Raw genomic sequence first — 18,050 nt, 5'->3', positions numbered from 1 at the left:
CGATCTGCCTTTGACAAAGCCATGCTGAGTATTCATGAGCATACTAAACCTCTCTAAATGCTCATAAATCTTGTCCCTCAGGATCTTCTCCATCAGCTTACCAACCACTGAGGTTAGACTCACCGGTCGGTAATTTCCTGGGCTATCCCTATTCCCCTTCTTGAAAATAGGAACCACATCCGCAATCCTCCAATCCTCCGGCACCTCTCCCATCTCCATCGACGACGCAAAGATCATCGCCAGAGGCTCTGCAATCTCTTCCCTCGCCTCCCACAGTAACCTGGGGTACATCCCATCCGGACCCGGCGACTTATCTATCTTGATGCCATTCAAAGATTCCAGCACAACCTCTTTGTTAAAGTCCACATATTCAATCTTTTCAGATCACCGCAAGCCCACAGTACATCCACCCAGGTCCTTCTCCTCTGTGAAAACCGAGGCAAAATACTCATTAAGCTCCTCTGCCATTTCTACTGGTTCCGTACAGATTTTCCCGCCTTCACCTTTTATAGGCCCTATTCCTTCACGTTTCATCCTTTTGCTCTTCACATATTTATAGAACGCCTTCGGGTTTTTCTTAATCCTACCTGCCAAGGCCTTCTCGTGACACCTTCTGGCTCTCCTAATTTCCTTCTTTAGTCCCTTCCTACAAGCCGTATACTCATCTAGATCCCTATCTTCGCCAAGCTCTCTGAACCTTTTGTACGCTTTCCTTTTCTTCTCGACTAGGTCCCGCACAGCTTTCATGCACCACGGTTCCATTAACCTACCAACTCCTCCCTGTCTGCTCGGAACGTTCTCCTGTAGAACTCTAGATAGACATTCCTTGAAAAACTGCCACCTCTCTTCAGTACATTTCCCCGAGAATACCTCCTTCCAATTTACTCCTCTAATTTGCTGCCTTATGTCTTCATATTTCCCCTTACTCCATATAAACGCTTTCCTAACTTGCCTGATCCTCTCTTTTTCCAATGCAAGCATAAAGGAGATAAAGTTATGATCGCTATCCCCAAGATGCTCTCCCACTGAGAGATCTGACACCTGTCCAGGCTCATTGGTCAGTATCAGATCAAGTACAGCCTCTCCTCTTGTCGGCGTGTCCACATGCTGTGTCAGGAAACCTTCCTGAACACACCTAACAAACTCCTCCCCACCCAATCCCCTTACCCTAGGGATATTCCAATCTATGTTTGGGAAATTAAAGTCTCCCATCACAACAACTCTGCTATTATTGCAACTCTCCAGGATCTGTTTCCTCCAGGTGCTCCGGTTTCCTCCCACAGTCCAAAGATGTGCGGGTTAGGTTGATTGGCCAGGTTAAAAATTGCCCCTTAGAGTCCTGAGATGCGTAGGTTGGAGGGATTAGCGGGTAAATATGTGGGGGTACGGCCTGCGTGGGATTGTGGTCGGTGCAGACTCGATGGGCCGAATGGCCTCCTTCTGCACTGTAGGGTTTCTATGATTCTATGATCTGCTCCTCCACCTCCCTGTCACTTTTGGGCGGCCTATAGAAAACTCCCAGCAAAGTGATCGACCCCTTCCCACTCCGAACTTCCACCCACAGAGACTCTGTAGACAATCCCTCCACAGCATACACCTTTTCTACAGCTGTGACACTATCCCTGATCAGCAGTGCCACTCCACCCCCTCTCTTGCCTCCCTCCCTGTCCTTCCTGAAACATCTGAATCCCGGCACCTGTAGTATCCAGTCCTGTCCCTGAGACATCCAAGTCTCCGTAATGGCCACCACATCACACTTCCAGGCATCGATCCACGCTCTGAGCTCATCCCCTTTATTCACTATACTCCTGGCATTAAAGTAAACACATCTCAATCCTTTGGTCTGAGCTCTCCCCTTCTCTATCCCCCGTCCATCCTCCCTCTTGCACCGTCTATAACCCTTCTCTGTTTGTGAGCTAACTTCCTTGCTCCCAGTCACCTCGTCTCGATCCCCTCCCCCCAACCTATCTAGTTTAAACTCTCCCCAGTTGCCTTAGCCAACCTTGCCGCCAGGATATTGGTCCCCCTGGGATTCAGGTGCCACCCAATTTTTGTGTTCAGGTCACACCTGCCCCTAAAGAGGTCCCAATGGTCCAGGAACCTGAATCCCTGACCCCTGCACCAGTCCCTCAGCCACACATTCATCCTCCACCTCACTCCATTCCTGCCCTCACCTTCCCGTGGCACAGGCAGCAATCCTGAGATTACTACCTTTGCTTTCCTCCTTCTCAGCTGTCTCCCTAATTCCCTGTACTCTCTTTTCATGACTCCTTCCCCCTTCCTTCCCACATCAGCGGTACCAATATGTACCGCTACCTCTGGCTCCTCTCCCTCCCCCCTCAGGATTTCCGGGACGCGACTAGCGACATCCTGGATCCCGGCCCCAGGGAGGCAGACCACCATCCGAGACTCCCGCCTGCGTCCGCAAAAACGCCTGTCCGACCCCCTTACTGTCGAATCCCCGATTAACGCTGCCTTCCTCCTCTTTTCCTTAGCCCTCTGAGTTACAGGGCCGGACTCCACTCCGGAGACACGGCCACTGCTGCTTCCCCCAGTCGGGCTGTCCCCCCCAGCAGTACTCAAGCAGGAGTACTTGTTGTGTCGGGGCCTTTCATAATTTTCCACACCCCTATTAGATCACCCCTCATCCTCTGTCTTTCCAATGAGAACAACCCCAGTTTACCCAATCTCTCCTCATAACTAAGCCCTTCCATCCCAGGCAACATCCTGGTAAACCTCCTCTGTACTCTCTCTGAAGCCTCCACGTCCTTCTGGTAGTGTGGCGACCAGAACTGGGTGCAGTATTCCAAATGCGGCCGAACCAACGTTCTATACATCTGCATCATCAGACCCCAACTTTTATACTCTATGCCCCGTCCTATAAAGGCAAGCATGCCATATGCCTTCTTCACCACCTTCTCCACCTGTGACGTCACCTTCAAGGATCTGTGGACTTGCACACCCAGGTCCCTCTGCGTATCTACACCCTTTATGGTTCTGCCATTTATCGTATAGCTCCCCGCTACGTTAGTTCTACCAAAATGCATCACTTCGCATTTATCTGGATTGAACGCCATCTGCCATTTCTTTGCCCAAATTTCCAGCCTATCTATATCCTTGTGTGGCCTCTGACAATGTTCCTCACTATCTGCAAGTCCAGCCATTTTCGTGTCGTCCGCAAACTTCCTATTTGCGGACGACAATCCTCCAATCCTCCGGCGCCTCTCCCGTCTCCATCGACGACACAAAAAAATTACCCCTGAAAACGAGCTGAGTCACTGTTACAGAGAGCTGGCACAGACTAAAGTTTCTTTATTAGTGCCACAAGCAGGCTTACATTAACAATGCAATGAAATTACTGTGAAAATCCCCAAGTCGCCACACTCCGACACCTGTTCGGGTACACTGAGGGAGAATTTAGCACGGTCAATGCACCCTAACCAGCACATCTTTCGGACTGTGGAAGGAAACCCACGCAGACACGGGGAGAACGTGCAAACTCCACACAGACAGTGACCCAAGCTGAGAATTGAACCCGGGTCCCTGGTGCTGTGAGGCAGCAATGCTAACCCCCGTGTCACCGTGCCGCCCATGGTGACTAGATGGACCGAATAGCCTTGTTTTGTGTTGTAAGTATTCTATGGTTATATGACGAACATACGGCACTGCTGCAGCGGGCAGCAGGAGAGGACTGGCACCACCATTGGCTGTTGCACTCTCTCCAGTGTTCTCAAGGCTGGTGCGAATCTTCTTCCCTGCTGAGCGTCCGAGCGAGCTGCTGAGTTTGCAGGCGAGCTTTTTGGGAGCACTGGTAATTGAGAAATCCTCTTCTACGCAACAACTGTATATCTCCATCTTCATGTCAAAATCAGGCCCAACACTGGAACTACAACAGAAAATAATACCATCACAAAACAGCACCACCCACAAATCACCAAGCACATCATGTCCATTGACAAAGGAAGGGTGACAGAAAAAAATCAAACAGGGAGAAAATCAGAAAGGAGGAGAGAATAAGGCAGAGAGAGAGATGCAGACAGGGACAGAGGAGGAACACCAACTGAGATAGACAGTGATGCGGTGGAATTGTCACTAAACAAGTGATCCAGAAGCCCAGGCTAAATTCCTCGGGACTTGAGGTCAAACGCAAGCATGCCAGCAGGTAGCATCAATTAACAAAGCTGGAATTGTAAAGCTACTCTGTGTCCCAGTGACCATAAAACTATCAGCAAAAAAGAGTTGTAAAAACCCACCTGGTTCACTAATGTCCTGTAGGGAAGGAAATCTGCCATCCTTGCCCTGGTCTGGCCTGCATGTGACTCAAAAGCCACAGCATATAAATGCGAAGTGATGCATTTTGGTAGAACTATTGTAGGGAGGAGCTATACGATAAATGGCAGAAACATAAAGGGTGTAGATACGCAGAGGGACCTGGGTGTGCAAGTCCACAGATCCTTGAAGGTGACGTCACAGGTGGAGAAGGTGGTGAAGAAGGCATATGGCATGCTTGCCTTTATAGGACGGGGCATAGAGTATAAAAGTTGGGGTCTGATGTTGCAGTTGTATAGAACGTTGGTTCGGCCGCATTTGGAATACTGCGCCCAGTTCTGGTCACCACACTACCGGAAGGACATGGAGGCTTTAGAGAGAGTGCAGAGGAGGTTTACCAGGATGTTGCCTGGTATGGAAGGGCTTAGTTATGAGGAGAGATTGGGTAAACTGGGGTTGTTCTCACTGGAAAGACGGAGGATGAGGGGTGACCTAATAGAGGTGTATAAAATTATGAAAGGCACAGATAGGGTGAACGGTGGGAAGCTTTTCCCCAGGTCGGTGGTGACGTTCACGAGGGGTCATAGGTTCAAGGCGAGTGCGGGGGGGAGGGAGGTTTAACACGGATATCAGAAGGACATATTTTACACAGAGGGTGGTGGGGGCCTGGAATGCGCTGCCGGGCAAGGTGGTGGAGGCAGACACACTGGGAATATTTAAGACTTATCTAGATAGCCATATGAACGGGGTGGGAATGGAGGGGTACAAAAGAATGGTCTAGCTTGGACCAGGGAGCGGCGCGGGCTTGGAGGGCCGAAGGGCCTGTTCCTGTGCTGTATTGTTCTTTGTTCAGTGTTCAGTGTGGCTGACCGTAACCAACCCTCTGACATGGCCGAGCGAGACATTGAAAAAACATGAAATGGCAGAAGAGTTGAACACAAACTTTGGTTCTGTCTTCTCAAAAGAGGCACCATAACCTCCCAGAAATGTTAGAGAACCAAGGGTCTAGTCAGAGTTAGGAATTGAAGAAAATCAGTGTTAGTAAGAAAATGGTAATAGGGAAATTAATGAGGTTAAAGGCTGACAAATCACCAGGGCCTGATAATCTACCTCCCAGAGTATGAAAGGAAGTGGCCTTGGAAATAGTTGGTGCTTTGGTAGTCACTCTCTGACAATCCCCGGCACGATCAGCAACTCCACCAATCTTCGTGTCATCTGCAAACTTACTAATCAGACCACCCACATTTTCCTCCAGATCATTTATATATACCACAAGCAACAGAGGTCCCAGCACTGACCCCTGCGTAACACCACTAGCAAGAAGTTTAACAACACCAGGTTAAAGTCCAACAGGTTTATTTGGTAGCAAAAGCCACACAAGCTTTCGGAGCTCTAAGCCCCTTCTTCAGGTGAGTGGGAATTCTGTTCACAAACAGAGCTTATAAAGACACAGACTCAATTTACATGAATAATGGTTGGAATGCGAATACTTACAACTAATCAAGTCTTTAAGAAACAAAACAATGTGAGTGGAGAGAGCATCAAGACAGGCTAAAAAGATGTGTATTGTCTCCAGACAAGACAGCCAGTGAAACTCTGTGGGGGTTACAAATAGTGTGACATGAACCCAATATCCCGGTTGAGGCCGTCCTCGTGTGTGCGGAACTTGGCTGTCAGTTTCTGCTCAGCGACTCTGCGCTATCGTGTGTCGCGAAGGCCACCTTGGAGAACGCTTACCCGAATATCAGAGGCCGAATGCCCGTGACCGCTGAAGTGCTCCCCAACAGGAAGAGAACAGTCTTGCCTGGTGATTGTCGAGCGGTGTTCATTCATCCGTTGTCGCAGCGTCTGCATAGTTTCCCAAAGGTACCATGCCTCGGGACATCCTTTCTTGCAGCGTATCAGGTAGACAACATTGGCCGAATTGCAAGAGTATGTACCGTGTACCTGGCTACACCACTAGCTACAGATCTCCATTCTGAAAAATACCCTTCCACCGCTACTCTCTGTCTTCTATAACCAAGATGTGGAGATGCCGGCATTGGACTGGGGTAAACACAGTAAGAAGTCTCACAGCACCAGGTTGAAGTCCAATAGGTTAATTTGGTAGCAAAAGCCACTAGCTTTCAGAGCGCTGCTCCTTCGTCAGGGAAGTGGGAATTCTGTTCACAAACAGGGCATATAAAAGACACAAACTCAATTTATAAAATAATGGTTGGAATGCGAGTCTTTACAGGTAATCAAGTCTTAAAGGTACAGACAATGTGAGTGGAGAGAGGGTTAAGCACAGGTTAAAGAGATGTGTATTGTCTCCAGACAGGACAGTTAGTGAGATTTTGCAAGCCCAGACAAGTTGTGGGGGTTACAGAGAGTGTGACATGAACCCAATATCCCGGTTGAGGCCGTCCTCATGTGTGCGGAACTTGGCTATCAGTTTCTGCTCAGCGACTCTGCGTTGTCGTGTGTCGTGAAGGCCATCTTGGAGAACGCTTACCCGAAGATCAGAGGCCGAATGCCCGTGACCGCAGAAGTGTTCCCCAACAGGAAGAGAACACTCTTGCCTGGTGATTGTCGAGCGGTGTTCATTCATCCGTTGTCGCAGCGTCTGCATGGTCTCCCCAATGCACCATGCCTCGGGACATCCTTTCCTGCAGTGTATCAGGTAGACAACGTTGGCCGAGTTGCAAGAGCATGTACCGTGTACCTGGTAGATGGTGTTCTCATGTGAGATGATGGCATCCATGTTGATGATCCGGCACGTCTTGCAGAGGTTGCTGTGGCAGGGTTGTGTGGTGTCATGGTGTCTGTACTCCTGAAGGCTGGGTAGTTTGCTGCGGACAATGGTCTGTTTGAGGTTGTGCCTGGTCTCACTCTGGTCATTCTTTTACTCCTCACATAAGAGTAAAAAGCCTTGGGGTTAGTCTTACTTCGGTGGTTGGTAAATTGATGGAAAAGGTCCTGAGGGATGGGATTTACGACCATTTAGAAAGATGCGGATTAATCCGGGATAGTCAGCACGGATTCGTGAAGGGCAAGTCGTGCCTCACAAATTTGATAGAATTTTTTGAGGAGGTAACTAAGTGTGTTGATGAAGGTAGGGCAGTTGATGTCATATACATGGATTTTAGAAAGGCGTTTGATAAGGTCCCCCATGGTCGGCTTATGATGAAAGCGAGGAGGTGTGGGATAGAGGGAAAGTTGGCCGATTGGATAGGTAACTGGCTGTCTGATCGAAGACAGAGCGTGGTGGTGGATGGAAAATGTTCGGATTGGAGGCAGGTTGCTAGCGGAGTGCCACAGGGATCAGTGCTTGGTCCTCTGCTCTTTGTGATTTTTATTATTGACTTAGAGGAGGGGGCTGAAGGGTGGATCAGTAAATTTGCTGATGACACCAAGATTGGTGGAGTAGTGGATGAGGTGGAGGGCTGTTGTAGGCTGCAAAGAGACATAGATAGGATGCAAAGCTGGGCTGAAAAATGGCAAATGGAGTTTAACCCTGATAGATGTGAGGTGATTCATTTTGGTAGGACGAATTTAAATATGGATTACAGGGTCAAAGGTAGGGTTCTGAAGACTGTGGAGGAACAGAGAGGTCTTGGGGTCCATATCCACAGATCTCTAAAGGTTGCCACTCAAGTGGATGGAGCTGTGAAGAAGGCATATAGTGTGTTAGCTTTTATTAACAGGGTGTTGGAGTTTAAGAGCCGTGGGGTTATGCTGCAACTGTACAGGACCTTGGTGAGACCACATTTGGAATATTGTGTGCAGTTCTGGTCACCTCACTATAAGAAGGATGTGGAAGCGCTGAAAAGAGTGCAGAGGAGATTTACCAGGATGCTGCCTGGTTTGGAGGGTAGGTCTTATGAGGAAAGGTTGAGGCAGCTAGGGCTGTTCTCTCTGGAGCGGAGGAGGCTGAGGGGAGACTTAATAGAGGTTTATAAAATGATGAAGGGGATAGATAGAGTGAACGTTCAAAGACTATTTCCTCGGGTGGATGGAGCTATTACAAGGGGGCATAACTATAGGGTTCGTGGTGGGAGATACAGGAAGGATATCAGAGGTAGGTTCTTTATGCAGAGAGTGGTTGGGGTGTGGAATGGACTGCCTGCAGTGATAGTGGAGTCAGACACTTTAGAAACATTTAAGCGGTTATTGGATGGGCACATGGAGCACACCAGGTTGATAGGGAGTGGGATAGCTTGATCTTGGTTTCAGATAAAGCTCGGCACAACATCGTGGGCCGAAGGGCCTGTTCTGTGCTGTACTGTTCTATGTTCTATGTTCTTATTGTGGTGTTTTTACATGTTAAACATATTTTTGAGAGGTTACAACAAGACTGGACCCTTCCCTCGCTGTCCTCACGTTATATAAGATTGAAAATCTGTGGGTAACTGTCTGTAGTGTTCCTCGTTGTTCAGTTGTCGGTACACTTCTTTGCAGCAATCCGTTCTGTTCAGTATGACGATGGCCCCTCCTTTGTCTGCTGGTTTGGTGACAATGTTGCGGTTGGTCTTGAGAGCGTGGATGGCGTTACGTTGTGCTTGGGTGATGTTCGCGGCTGTCTTGTGAGTGCGGCTGATGAATCTGGTGTTGACGCACCTCCTGACGGCTTGGGCATACATGTCAAGTCGAGGGCAGTGGCCTTCCAGCGGAGTCCAATTCAACTCTTTCCTCTTCGGATGCACTGCGGATCTCTCTGTCGCCTGTTCCGGTTCATTGGCTGTCTCATTGAGCTCGCTGTTGGCCTCTTGGGGTTTGTGGAAGAACTCCCGCAGCCTCATTCACCTGATGAATTCCTCTGTGTCTGCTGCAAGACCGATGGGGTCCATTTTGGTGGTGGGGCAGAAATTAAGCCCTCGGCTGAGAACTTCGATTTCATCTGGTTGAAGTGTGTAGTCGGACAAGTTGACAATGGACTTCCCTGCAGTGGTACTGTTTCCTACTGTGGTACCGTGGGAGGCTTGGTTGCTGCTGGTGGTGATGCCGAGTTTCTCAAGTTTCCTGTTCTTGGTGTGCATGTAGATGGTGCAGTTCCTTTGTCTCGTCTGCTTGGCAGAGTTTCGCAGCTGGTCCGCGTCCTGAGCGCAAGTTGAGAATATGGATTCTATCTCGGTTTCCAGGCAGCAGGGTTTGCTGTAGAGTTGGTGTATGAGGTGGTTGAGGAGGGTGAGAGAGGTGCGACGACAAAGTCTCTCAGTGTAGTCTGTGTTATGGGTTGACCTGAGTGGGTTCGTGATCTGTAGTCCTTTCGGTATCTTGTCTGCTTTCTTGCATCTTTGGAGAAACTTGATGTCTGTGTCGATATGCGCGATCTTCTTGGAGATCCTCTCCACTTGGAGCCGGCAGTTTGCAGTGCCAATGGTAGTGATGATGTGGAGAAGCCGGCGTTGGACTGGGGTAAACACAGTAAGAAGTCTCACAACACCAGGTTCAAGTCCAACAGGTTTATTTGGTAGCAAAATCCACTAGCTTTCGGAGCACTGCTCCTTCGTCAGGGAAGTGGGAGTTCTGTTCACAAACAGGGCATATAAAAGACACAAACTCAATTTATAAAATAATGGTTGGAATGCGAGTCTTTACAGGTAATCAAGTCTTAAAGGTACAGACAATGTGAGTGGAGAGAGCATTAAGCACAGGTTAAAGAGATGTGCATTGTCTCCAGCCAGGACAGTTAGTGAGATTTTGCAAGCCCAGGCAAGTCGTGGGGGTTACAGATAGTGTGACATGAATCCAATATCCCGGTTTAGGCCGTCCTCATGTGTGCGGAACTTGGCTATCAGTCTCTGCTCAGCGACTCTGCGTTGTCGTGTGTCGTGAAGGCCGCCTTGGAGAACGCTTACCAGAAGATCAGAGGCCAAATGCCCGTGTTCCCCAACAGGAAGAGAACACTCTTGCCTGGTGATTGTCGAGTGGTGTTCATTCATCCGTTGTCGTAGCGTCTGCATGGTCTCCCCAATGTACCATGCCTCGGGACATCCTTTCCTGCAGCGTATCAGGTAGACAAAGTTGGCCGAGTTGCAAGAGTATGTACCGTGTACCTGGTGGATGGTGTTCTCATGTGAGATGACTACCCAGCCTTCAGGAGAACAGTGACCACGACACCACAAAAACCTGCCACAGCAACCTCTGCAAGACGTGCCGGATCATCGACACGGATGCCATCATCTCACACGAGAACACCATCCATTCTATCAGGCCGCCCCTCAACCTCCGTCGTTCCAGTCAGAACAAACCAAGCTTCTTCAACCTCTGGGACCCTTGCTGTTTGTCATTTTCATAAATGACCTGGATGAGGAAGTGGAGGGATGGGTTGGTAAGTTTGCTGACGACACCAAGGTAGGTGGTGTTGTGGATAGTTTGGAGGGATGTCAGAAGTTGCAGCGAGACATAGATAGAATGCAAGACTGGGCGGAGAAGTGGCAGATGGACTTCAACCCGGATAAGTGTGTGGTGATCCATTTTGGCAGATCCAATGGGATGAAGCAGCAGTATAATATGAAGGGTACCATTCTTAGCAGTGTAGAGGATCAGAAGGACCTTGGGGTCCGGGTCCATAGGACTCTTAAATCGGCCTCGCAAGTGGAGGATGCGGTCAAGAAGGCGTACGGCGTACTGGCCTTCATTAATCGAAGGATTGAGTTTAGGAGTCGGGAGATAATGCTGCAGCTTTATAGGACCCTGGTTAGACCCCACTTGGAGTACTGCGCGCAGTTCTGGTCACCTCATTACAGGAAAGATGTTGAAGCCATTGAAAGGGTGCAGAGGAGATTTACAAGGATGTTGCCTGGATTGGGGGGCATGCCTTATGAGGATAGGTTGAGGGAGCTTGGTCTCTTCTCCCTGGAGAGACGAAGGATGAGAGGTGACCTGATAGAGGTTTACAAGATGTTGAGAGGTCTGGATAGGGTAGACTCCCAGAGGCTATTTCCAAGGGCTGAAATGGTTGCTACGAGAGGACACAGGTTTAAGGTGCTGGGGGGTAGGTACAGAGGAGATGTCAGGGGTAAGTTTTTCACTCAGAGGGTGGTGGGTGAGTGGAATCGGCTGACGTCGGTGGTGGTGGAGGCAAACTCGTTGGGGTCTTTTAAGAGACTTCTGGATGAGTACATGGGATTTAATGGGATTGAGGGCTATAGATAGGCCTAGAGGTGGGGATGTGATCGGCGCAACTTGTGGGCCGAAGGGCCTGTTTGTGCTGTGGCTTTCTATGTTCTATGTTCTATGTTCTCTCCTCATAACTAATGCCCTCTATACCAGGCAACATCCTGGTAAATCTTATCTGTACCCTCTCCAAAACCTCCACATCCTTCTGAGTCCTGGTGAATCGTATAACTAGGGCTGGAGATCGGGCTTTAAACTAAATAGTGGGGGGGGAGGGTTCAGTTGTGTGGAGAATTATAAAATCAAAGTTCAAGGAGAGGGTAGGAGTGCAGGTTAATGGAGCTGAGGGCTCAGGGGAGGTTAGTAAAGTTTCCATTGTTCCACAGGAGCAGGCTGAGGGTAAGAAAGATTGTGTCTGCATTTTATTTATTTATGTTATAGTTAGATTTAGCTTAAAAATCGGAGGTTTTTTTCAAAACAGGGAGTAGGCCCAGGAGCAGCCTGGGGAAGGTTTAAAAAGGGCTAATTTAAAAAGGAGGTTTTTTTTTTAAAACAGGAAGTAGGCCCAGGAGCAGCCTGGGGAAGGTTTAAAAAGGGCTTACCTTGGAGGTTTCAGCCTCATTGTTCCACAGGAGCAGGCTGAGGGTAAGAGAGATTGTGTCTGCATTTTATTTATTTATTTTTCAGTTAAATTTGGCTTAAAAATCGGAGGTTTTTTTCAAAACAGGGAGTAGGCCCAGGAGCAGCCTGGGGAGGTTTTTTGGAGGGTTTAAAAGCAGGCCGCACTTTTGAGCGGGCAGCGTCTGGAGTGGGCAGTGGAGTGAGCAGGGAGCAGAGTGCAAGCTGTAAGGGCTTTGGCTCACAGGGCTTCGGCGAAGGCGAGGAAGGTTGTTTGTTTTTCTGTTACACCCCCTTTTTTGTTTTATCTCCCAAAAACTAAAAAGGACATGGCTGGTATGAGTGGGAGGCCAGTATACTGCATTCGGTGTGGGATGTGGGAGTTCCTGGAGACAACTTGCCTCCCGGAAGTCCATATCTGTGCCAGATGCGTGGAACTGCAACTCCTGAAGGATCGTGTAAGGGAGCTCGAGCTGAGGCTCGATGAACTCAGTTTAGTTAGGGAAAATGAGAGATTAATAGATAAAAGTTATAGTCAGGTAGTGACACCAGGGTCTCGGAAGGAAGACACGTGGGTCACAGTTAGGAGGGGTAATAGTCAGAAGGGTGATGTGCCAGAAAGTACCCCAGTGGCAGTCTCCCATAAAAGAAAGGGATGGGCAACAGATGGGAGAAGGGAAGGGAGTGAGCAGTCTGTGGAGGGATCCCCTGTGGTTGTCCCCCTCCAAAATAGGTATATTGTTTTGGATTCTGTGGAGGGGGATGACCCTCCAGGGGTAAGCCACGAGGACCAGATCGCCTCCACGGAGACAGGCTCAGGGGTCCGGAAGGGAAAGAAGGGGTTTAGGAGAGCGCGAGTTGTGGGGGACGCAATGGTTAGAGGCACGGACAGGCGCTTCTGTGGGAGTGAACGAGAATCCAGGATGGTAGTCTGCCTCCCTGGTGCCGGGGTACTGGATGTCTCCGAGAGGGTAGGAAGCATATTTAAAAAGGAAGGTAGTCAAACGGATGTGATTATACACATTGGTGAAACTGACGTAGGTAGGAAGAGCAGGGGGGTCATACGAGAGAAATTCAGGGAGTTGGGTGCTAGGCTAAAAGGTAAGGCCTCCAGGGTGGCAATCTCTGGACTGCTCCCGGTGTCTAGTGCAAGTGAGGCTCGGAACAGGGAGATTCTACAGTTGAACGCGTGGCTAAAGGACTGGTGCAAGAGGGAGGGTTTTAAATTCATAGATAACTGGGAAATCTTCAAGTCAGGATGGCAACTGTACAGAAAGGATGGGTTACACCTTAACTGGAAGGGAGCAAATATCCTGGCTGGGAGTTTTGCTAGAGTGTTTCGGCAGGATTTAAACTACTGTGGCAGGGGGGTGGGGAACAAAACAGGAGGTCAGTAAATACTGAGGCTGGGGTTGAGCTGGGGGCCAGGGCAAGGCTAGCTAAGAAGAGGAGCACTCTGGAGGAGGATGACCTGAGTGGGCCTGGAGGTCTGGAGTGCATCTGCTTCAATGCGAGGAGTGTAACGGGTAAAACAGACGAACTTAGGGCCTTAATGCTTATGCGGAATTTGGATGTGGTTGCGGTGACGGAAACTTGGTTAAAAGGACAGGACTGGCAGCTGAATATTCCGGGGTATAAGTGTTTTAGGCGAGACAGAGGAGGGGCTAAAAAAGGTGGGGGAGTAGCGATATTAGTTAAGGGGCATATTACAGAGCAGAGTGCAGAGGGTAGACAACTTAGAGGGGTCATGTACTGAGTCGCTGTGGGTGGAACTCAGAAACAGGAAGGGTGCAGTCACTATGCTGGGGGTGTACTACAGACCACCCAACAGCCCACGGGAAATGGAGGAAAGGATATGTCAGGAGATTCTGGATAGGTGCAGAAAAAATAGGGTTGTTGTAGTGGGGGACTTTAATTTCCCTGGCACAGACTGGAAAGTGCTTAGAGCTGGGGGTCCGGACGGGGAGGAATTTGTAAAATGCGTACTGGAAGGTTCTTTGGAACAGTATGTAGATAGCCCGACTAGAGAGGGGGCTATACTGGACCTAGTTCTGGGAAATGAGACCGGTCAGGTCGTCAACGTCTCGGTAGGGGAACATGTGGCAAATAGTGACCACAACTCTGTTAACTTTAGGATAGTAATGGACAATGATGAGTGCTGTCCTACGGGCAGGGTGCTAAATTGGGGGAAGGCTGACTATAGCCGGATTAGGCAGGAATTGGTGGATGTTGATTGGGAGAGGATGTTCGAGGGTAAGTCCGCGTCTGGCATGTGGGAGTCTTTTAAGGAACTATTGATAAGGCTGCAGGATAGGCATGTGCCTGTAAAAAGGAAAGATAGGAAAGGTAGGATTCGAGAGCCGTGGATAACCAGGGAAATTGAGGATCTGATTAAAATGAAAAGGGAGGCGTATGTTAAGTCCAGGCAACTGAAAACAGATGGAGCTCTGGAGGAATACAGAGAGAGTAGGAAAGAACTCAAACGGGGAGTTAGAAGGGCAAAAAGAGGTCACGAAATGTTCTTGGCAGGCAGGATGAAGGAGAATCCTAAGAACATAAGAACATAAGAACATAAGAAATAGGAGCAGGAGTAGGCCATCTAACCCCTCGAGCCTGCCCCGCCATTCAATAAGATCATGGCTGATCTGACGTGGATCAGTACCACTTACCCGCCTGATCCCCATAACCCTTAATTCCCTTACCGCTCAGGAATCCATCCATCCGCGCTTTAAACATATTCAGCGAGGTAGCCTCCACCACCTCAGTGGGCAGAGAATTCCAGAGATTCACCACCCTCTGGGAGAAGAAGTTCCTCCTCAACTCTGTCTTAAACCGACCCCCCTTTATTTTGAGGCTGTGTCCTCTAGTTTTAACTTCCTTACTAAGTGGAAAGAATCTCTCCGCCTCCACCCTATCCAGCCCCCGCATTATCTTATAAGTCTCCATAAGATCCCCCCTCATCCTTCTAAACTCCAACGAGTACAAACCCAATCTCCTCAGCCTCTCCTCATAATCCAAACCCCTCATCTCCGGTATCAACCTGGTGAACCTTCTCTGCACTCCCTCCAATGCCAATATATCCTTCCTCATATAAGGGGACCAATACTGCACACAGTATTCCAGCTGCGGCCTCACCAATGCCCTGTACAGGTGCATCAAGACATCCCTGCTTTTATATTCTATCCCCCTCGCAATATAGGCCAACATCCCATTTGCCTTCTTGATCACCTGTTGTACCTGCAGACTGGGCTTTTGCGTCTCATGCACAAGGACCCCCAGGTCCCTTTGCACGGTAGCATGTTTTAATTTGTTTCCATTGAGATAGTAATCCCATTTGTTATTATTTCCTCCAAAGTGTATAACCTCGCATTTATCAACGTTATACTCCATTTGCCATATCCTCGCCCACTCACTCAGCCTGTCCAAATCTCTCTGCAGATCTTCTCCGTCCTCCACACGATTCACTTTTCCACTTATCTTTGTGTCGTCTGCAAACTTCGTTACCCTACACTCCGTCCCCTCCTCCAGATCATCTATATAAATGGTAAACAGTTGCGGCCCGAGTACCGATCCCTGCGGCACGCCACTAGTTACCTTCCTCCAACCAGAAAAACACCCATTTATTCCGACTCTTTGCTTCCTGTCGGATAGCCAGTCCCCAATCCACTTTAACACACTACCCCCAACTCCGTGTGCCCTAATCTTCTTCAGCAGCCTTTTATGGGGCACCTTATCAAACGCCTTTTGGAAATCCAAAAACACCGCATCCACCGGTTCTCCTCCATCAACCGCCCTCGTCACATCTTCATAAAAATCCAACATGTTCGTCAAGCACGACTTTCCCCTCATGAATCCATGCTGCGTCTGATTGATCGAACCATTTCTATCCAGATGCCCTGCTATCTCCTCTTTAATAATGGATTCCAGCATTTTCCCTACTACAGACGTTAAGCTGACCGGCCTATAGTTACCCGCCTTTTGTCTCCTTCCTTTTTTAAACAGCGGCGTAACATTAGCCGTTTTCCAATCAACCGGCACTACCCCAGAATGCAACGAGTTTTGATAAATAATCACTAACGCATCCACTATTACCTCTGACATTTCTTTCAATACCCTGGGATGCATTCCATCCGGACCCGGGGACTTGTCCACCTTCAGTCCCATTAGTCTACCCAGCACTGCCTCTCTGGTAACATGAATTGTATTAAGTATTTCTCCTGCTGCCAACCCTCTATCGTTAATATTTGGCAAACTATTTGTGTCCTCCACCGTGAAGACTGACACAAAAAACTTATTTAAAGACTCAGCCATATCCTCATTTCCCACTATTATCTCCCCCCTCTCGTCCTCCAAGGGTCCAACATTCAGTCTAGCCACTCTATTCCTTTTTATATATTTATAAAAACTTTTACTATCATTTTTTATATTAATTGCTAGCCTAGCTTCATAGTCTATCCTTCCTTTCTTTATCGCTTTCTTAGTCATAGAACATAGAACATAGAACATTACAGCGCAGAACAGGCCCTTCGGCCCACGATGTTGCACCGACCAGTTAAAAAAAAAAACTGTGACCCTCCAACCTAAACCAATTTCTTTTCGTCCATGAACCTATCTACGGATCTCTTAAACGCCCCCAAACTAGGCGCATTTACTACTGATGCTGGCAGGGCATTCCAATCCCTCACCACCCTCTGGGTAAAGAACCTACCCCTGACATCGGTTCTATAACTACCCCCCTCAATTTAAAGCCATGCCCCCTCGTGCTGGATTTCTCCATCAGAGGAAAAAGGCTATCACTATCCACCCTATCTAAACCTCTAATCATCTTATATGTTTCAATAAGATCCCCTCTTAGCCGCCGCCTTTCCAGCGAAAACAATCCCAAATCCCTCAGCCTCTCCTCATAGGATCTCCCCTCCATACCAGGCAACATCCTGGTAAACCTCCTCTGCACCCTCTCCAAAGCCTCCACATCCTTCCTGTAATGTGGGGACCAGAACTGCACACAGTACTCCAAGTGCGGCCGCACCAGAGTTGTGTACAGTTGCAACATAACGCTACGACTCCTAAATTCAATCCCCCTACCAATAAACGCCAAGACACCATATGCCTTCTTAACAACCTTATCTACTTGATTCCCAACTTTCAGGGATCTATGCACACATACACCTAGATCCCTCTGCTCCTCCACACTATTCAAAGTCCTCCCGTTAGCCCTATACTCAACACAACTGTTATTCCTACCAAAGTGAATTACCTCACACTTCTCCGCATTAAACTCCATCCGCCACCTCTCGGCCCAACTTTGCAACCTGTCTAAGTCTTCCTGCAGACTACGACACCCTTCCTCACTGTCTACCACACCACCGACTTTGGTGTCATCAGCAAATTTGCTAATCCACCCAACTATACCCTCATCCAGATCATTAATAAATATTACAAACAGCAGTGGCCCCAAAACAGATCCCTGAGGTACACCACTTGTAACCGCACTCCATGATGAATATTTACTATCAACCACCACCCTCTGTTTCCTATCCGCTAGCCAATTCCTGATCCAATTTCCTAGATCACCCCCAATCCCATACATCTGCATTTTCTGCAGAAGCCTACCATGGTGAACCTTATCAAACGCCTTACTAAAATCCATATATACCACGTCCACTGCCTTGCCCCCATCCACCTCCTTGGTCACTTTCTCAAAAAACTCAATAAGGTTAGTAAGGCACGACCTACCTGCCACAAAACCATGCTGACTATCACCTATCAATTCATTACTCTCCAAATAACTATAAATCCTATCCCTTATAATTTTTTCCAACATCTTGCCGACAACAGAAGTGAGACTCACCGGTCTATAATTCCCGGGGAAGTCTCTGTTCCCCTTCTTAAACAATGGGACAACATTCGCTAACCTCCAATCTTCTGGTACTATACCAGAGGCCAACGACGACCTGAAGATCAGAGCCAGAGGCGCTGCAATCACTTCTCTTGCCTCCCAGAGAATCCTTGGATAAATCCCATCCGGACCAGGGGATTTATCTATTTTCAGACCCTCCAGA

General features: G+C 48.6%; 1 protein-coding gene across 1 annotated transcript in view; it reads right to left on the bottom strand.

The window, feature by feature from the left end:
• rtkna (rhotekin a) overlaps positions 1-18,050 on the bottom strand; it is a 412,303-nt gene that overhangs the window by 225,340 nt on the left and 168,913 nt on the right. Inside the window, exon 6 of the mRNA XM_078204370.1 lies at positions 3,662-3,886. Within this exon, the coding sequence (XP_078060496.1) occupies positions 3,662-3,886 (225 nt within the window). The remainder of the gene's footprint in view (positions 1-3,661; positions 3,887-18,050) is intronic.

Source organism: Mustelus asterias, unplaced genomic scaffold, assembly GCF_964213995.1.
Source record: "Mustelus asterias unplaced genomic scaffold, sMusAst1.hap1.1 HAP1_SCAFFOLD_315, whole genome shotgun sequence".
NCBI lineage: Eukaryota > Metazoa > Chordata > Chondrichthyes > Carcharhiniformes > Triakidae > Mustelus > Mustelus asterias.
The sequence above is the reverse complement of the archived record's forward strand: the minus strand, read 5'-3'. Positions and strand labels throughout refer to the sequence as shown.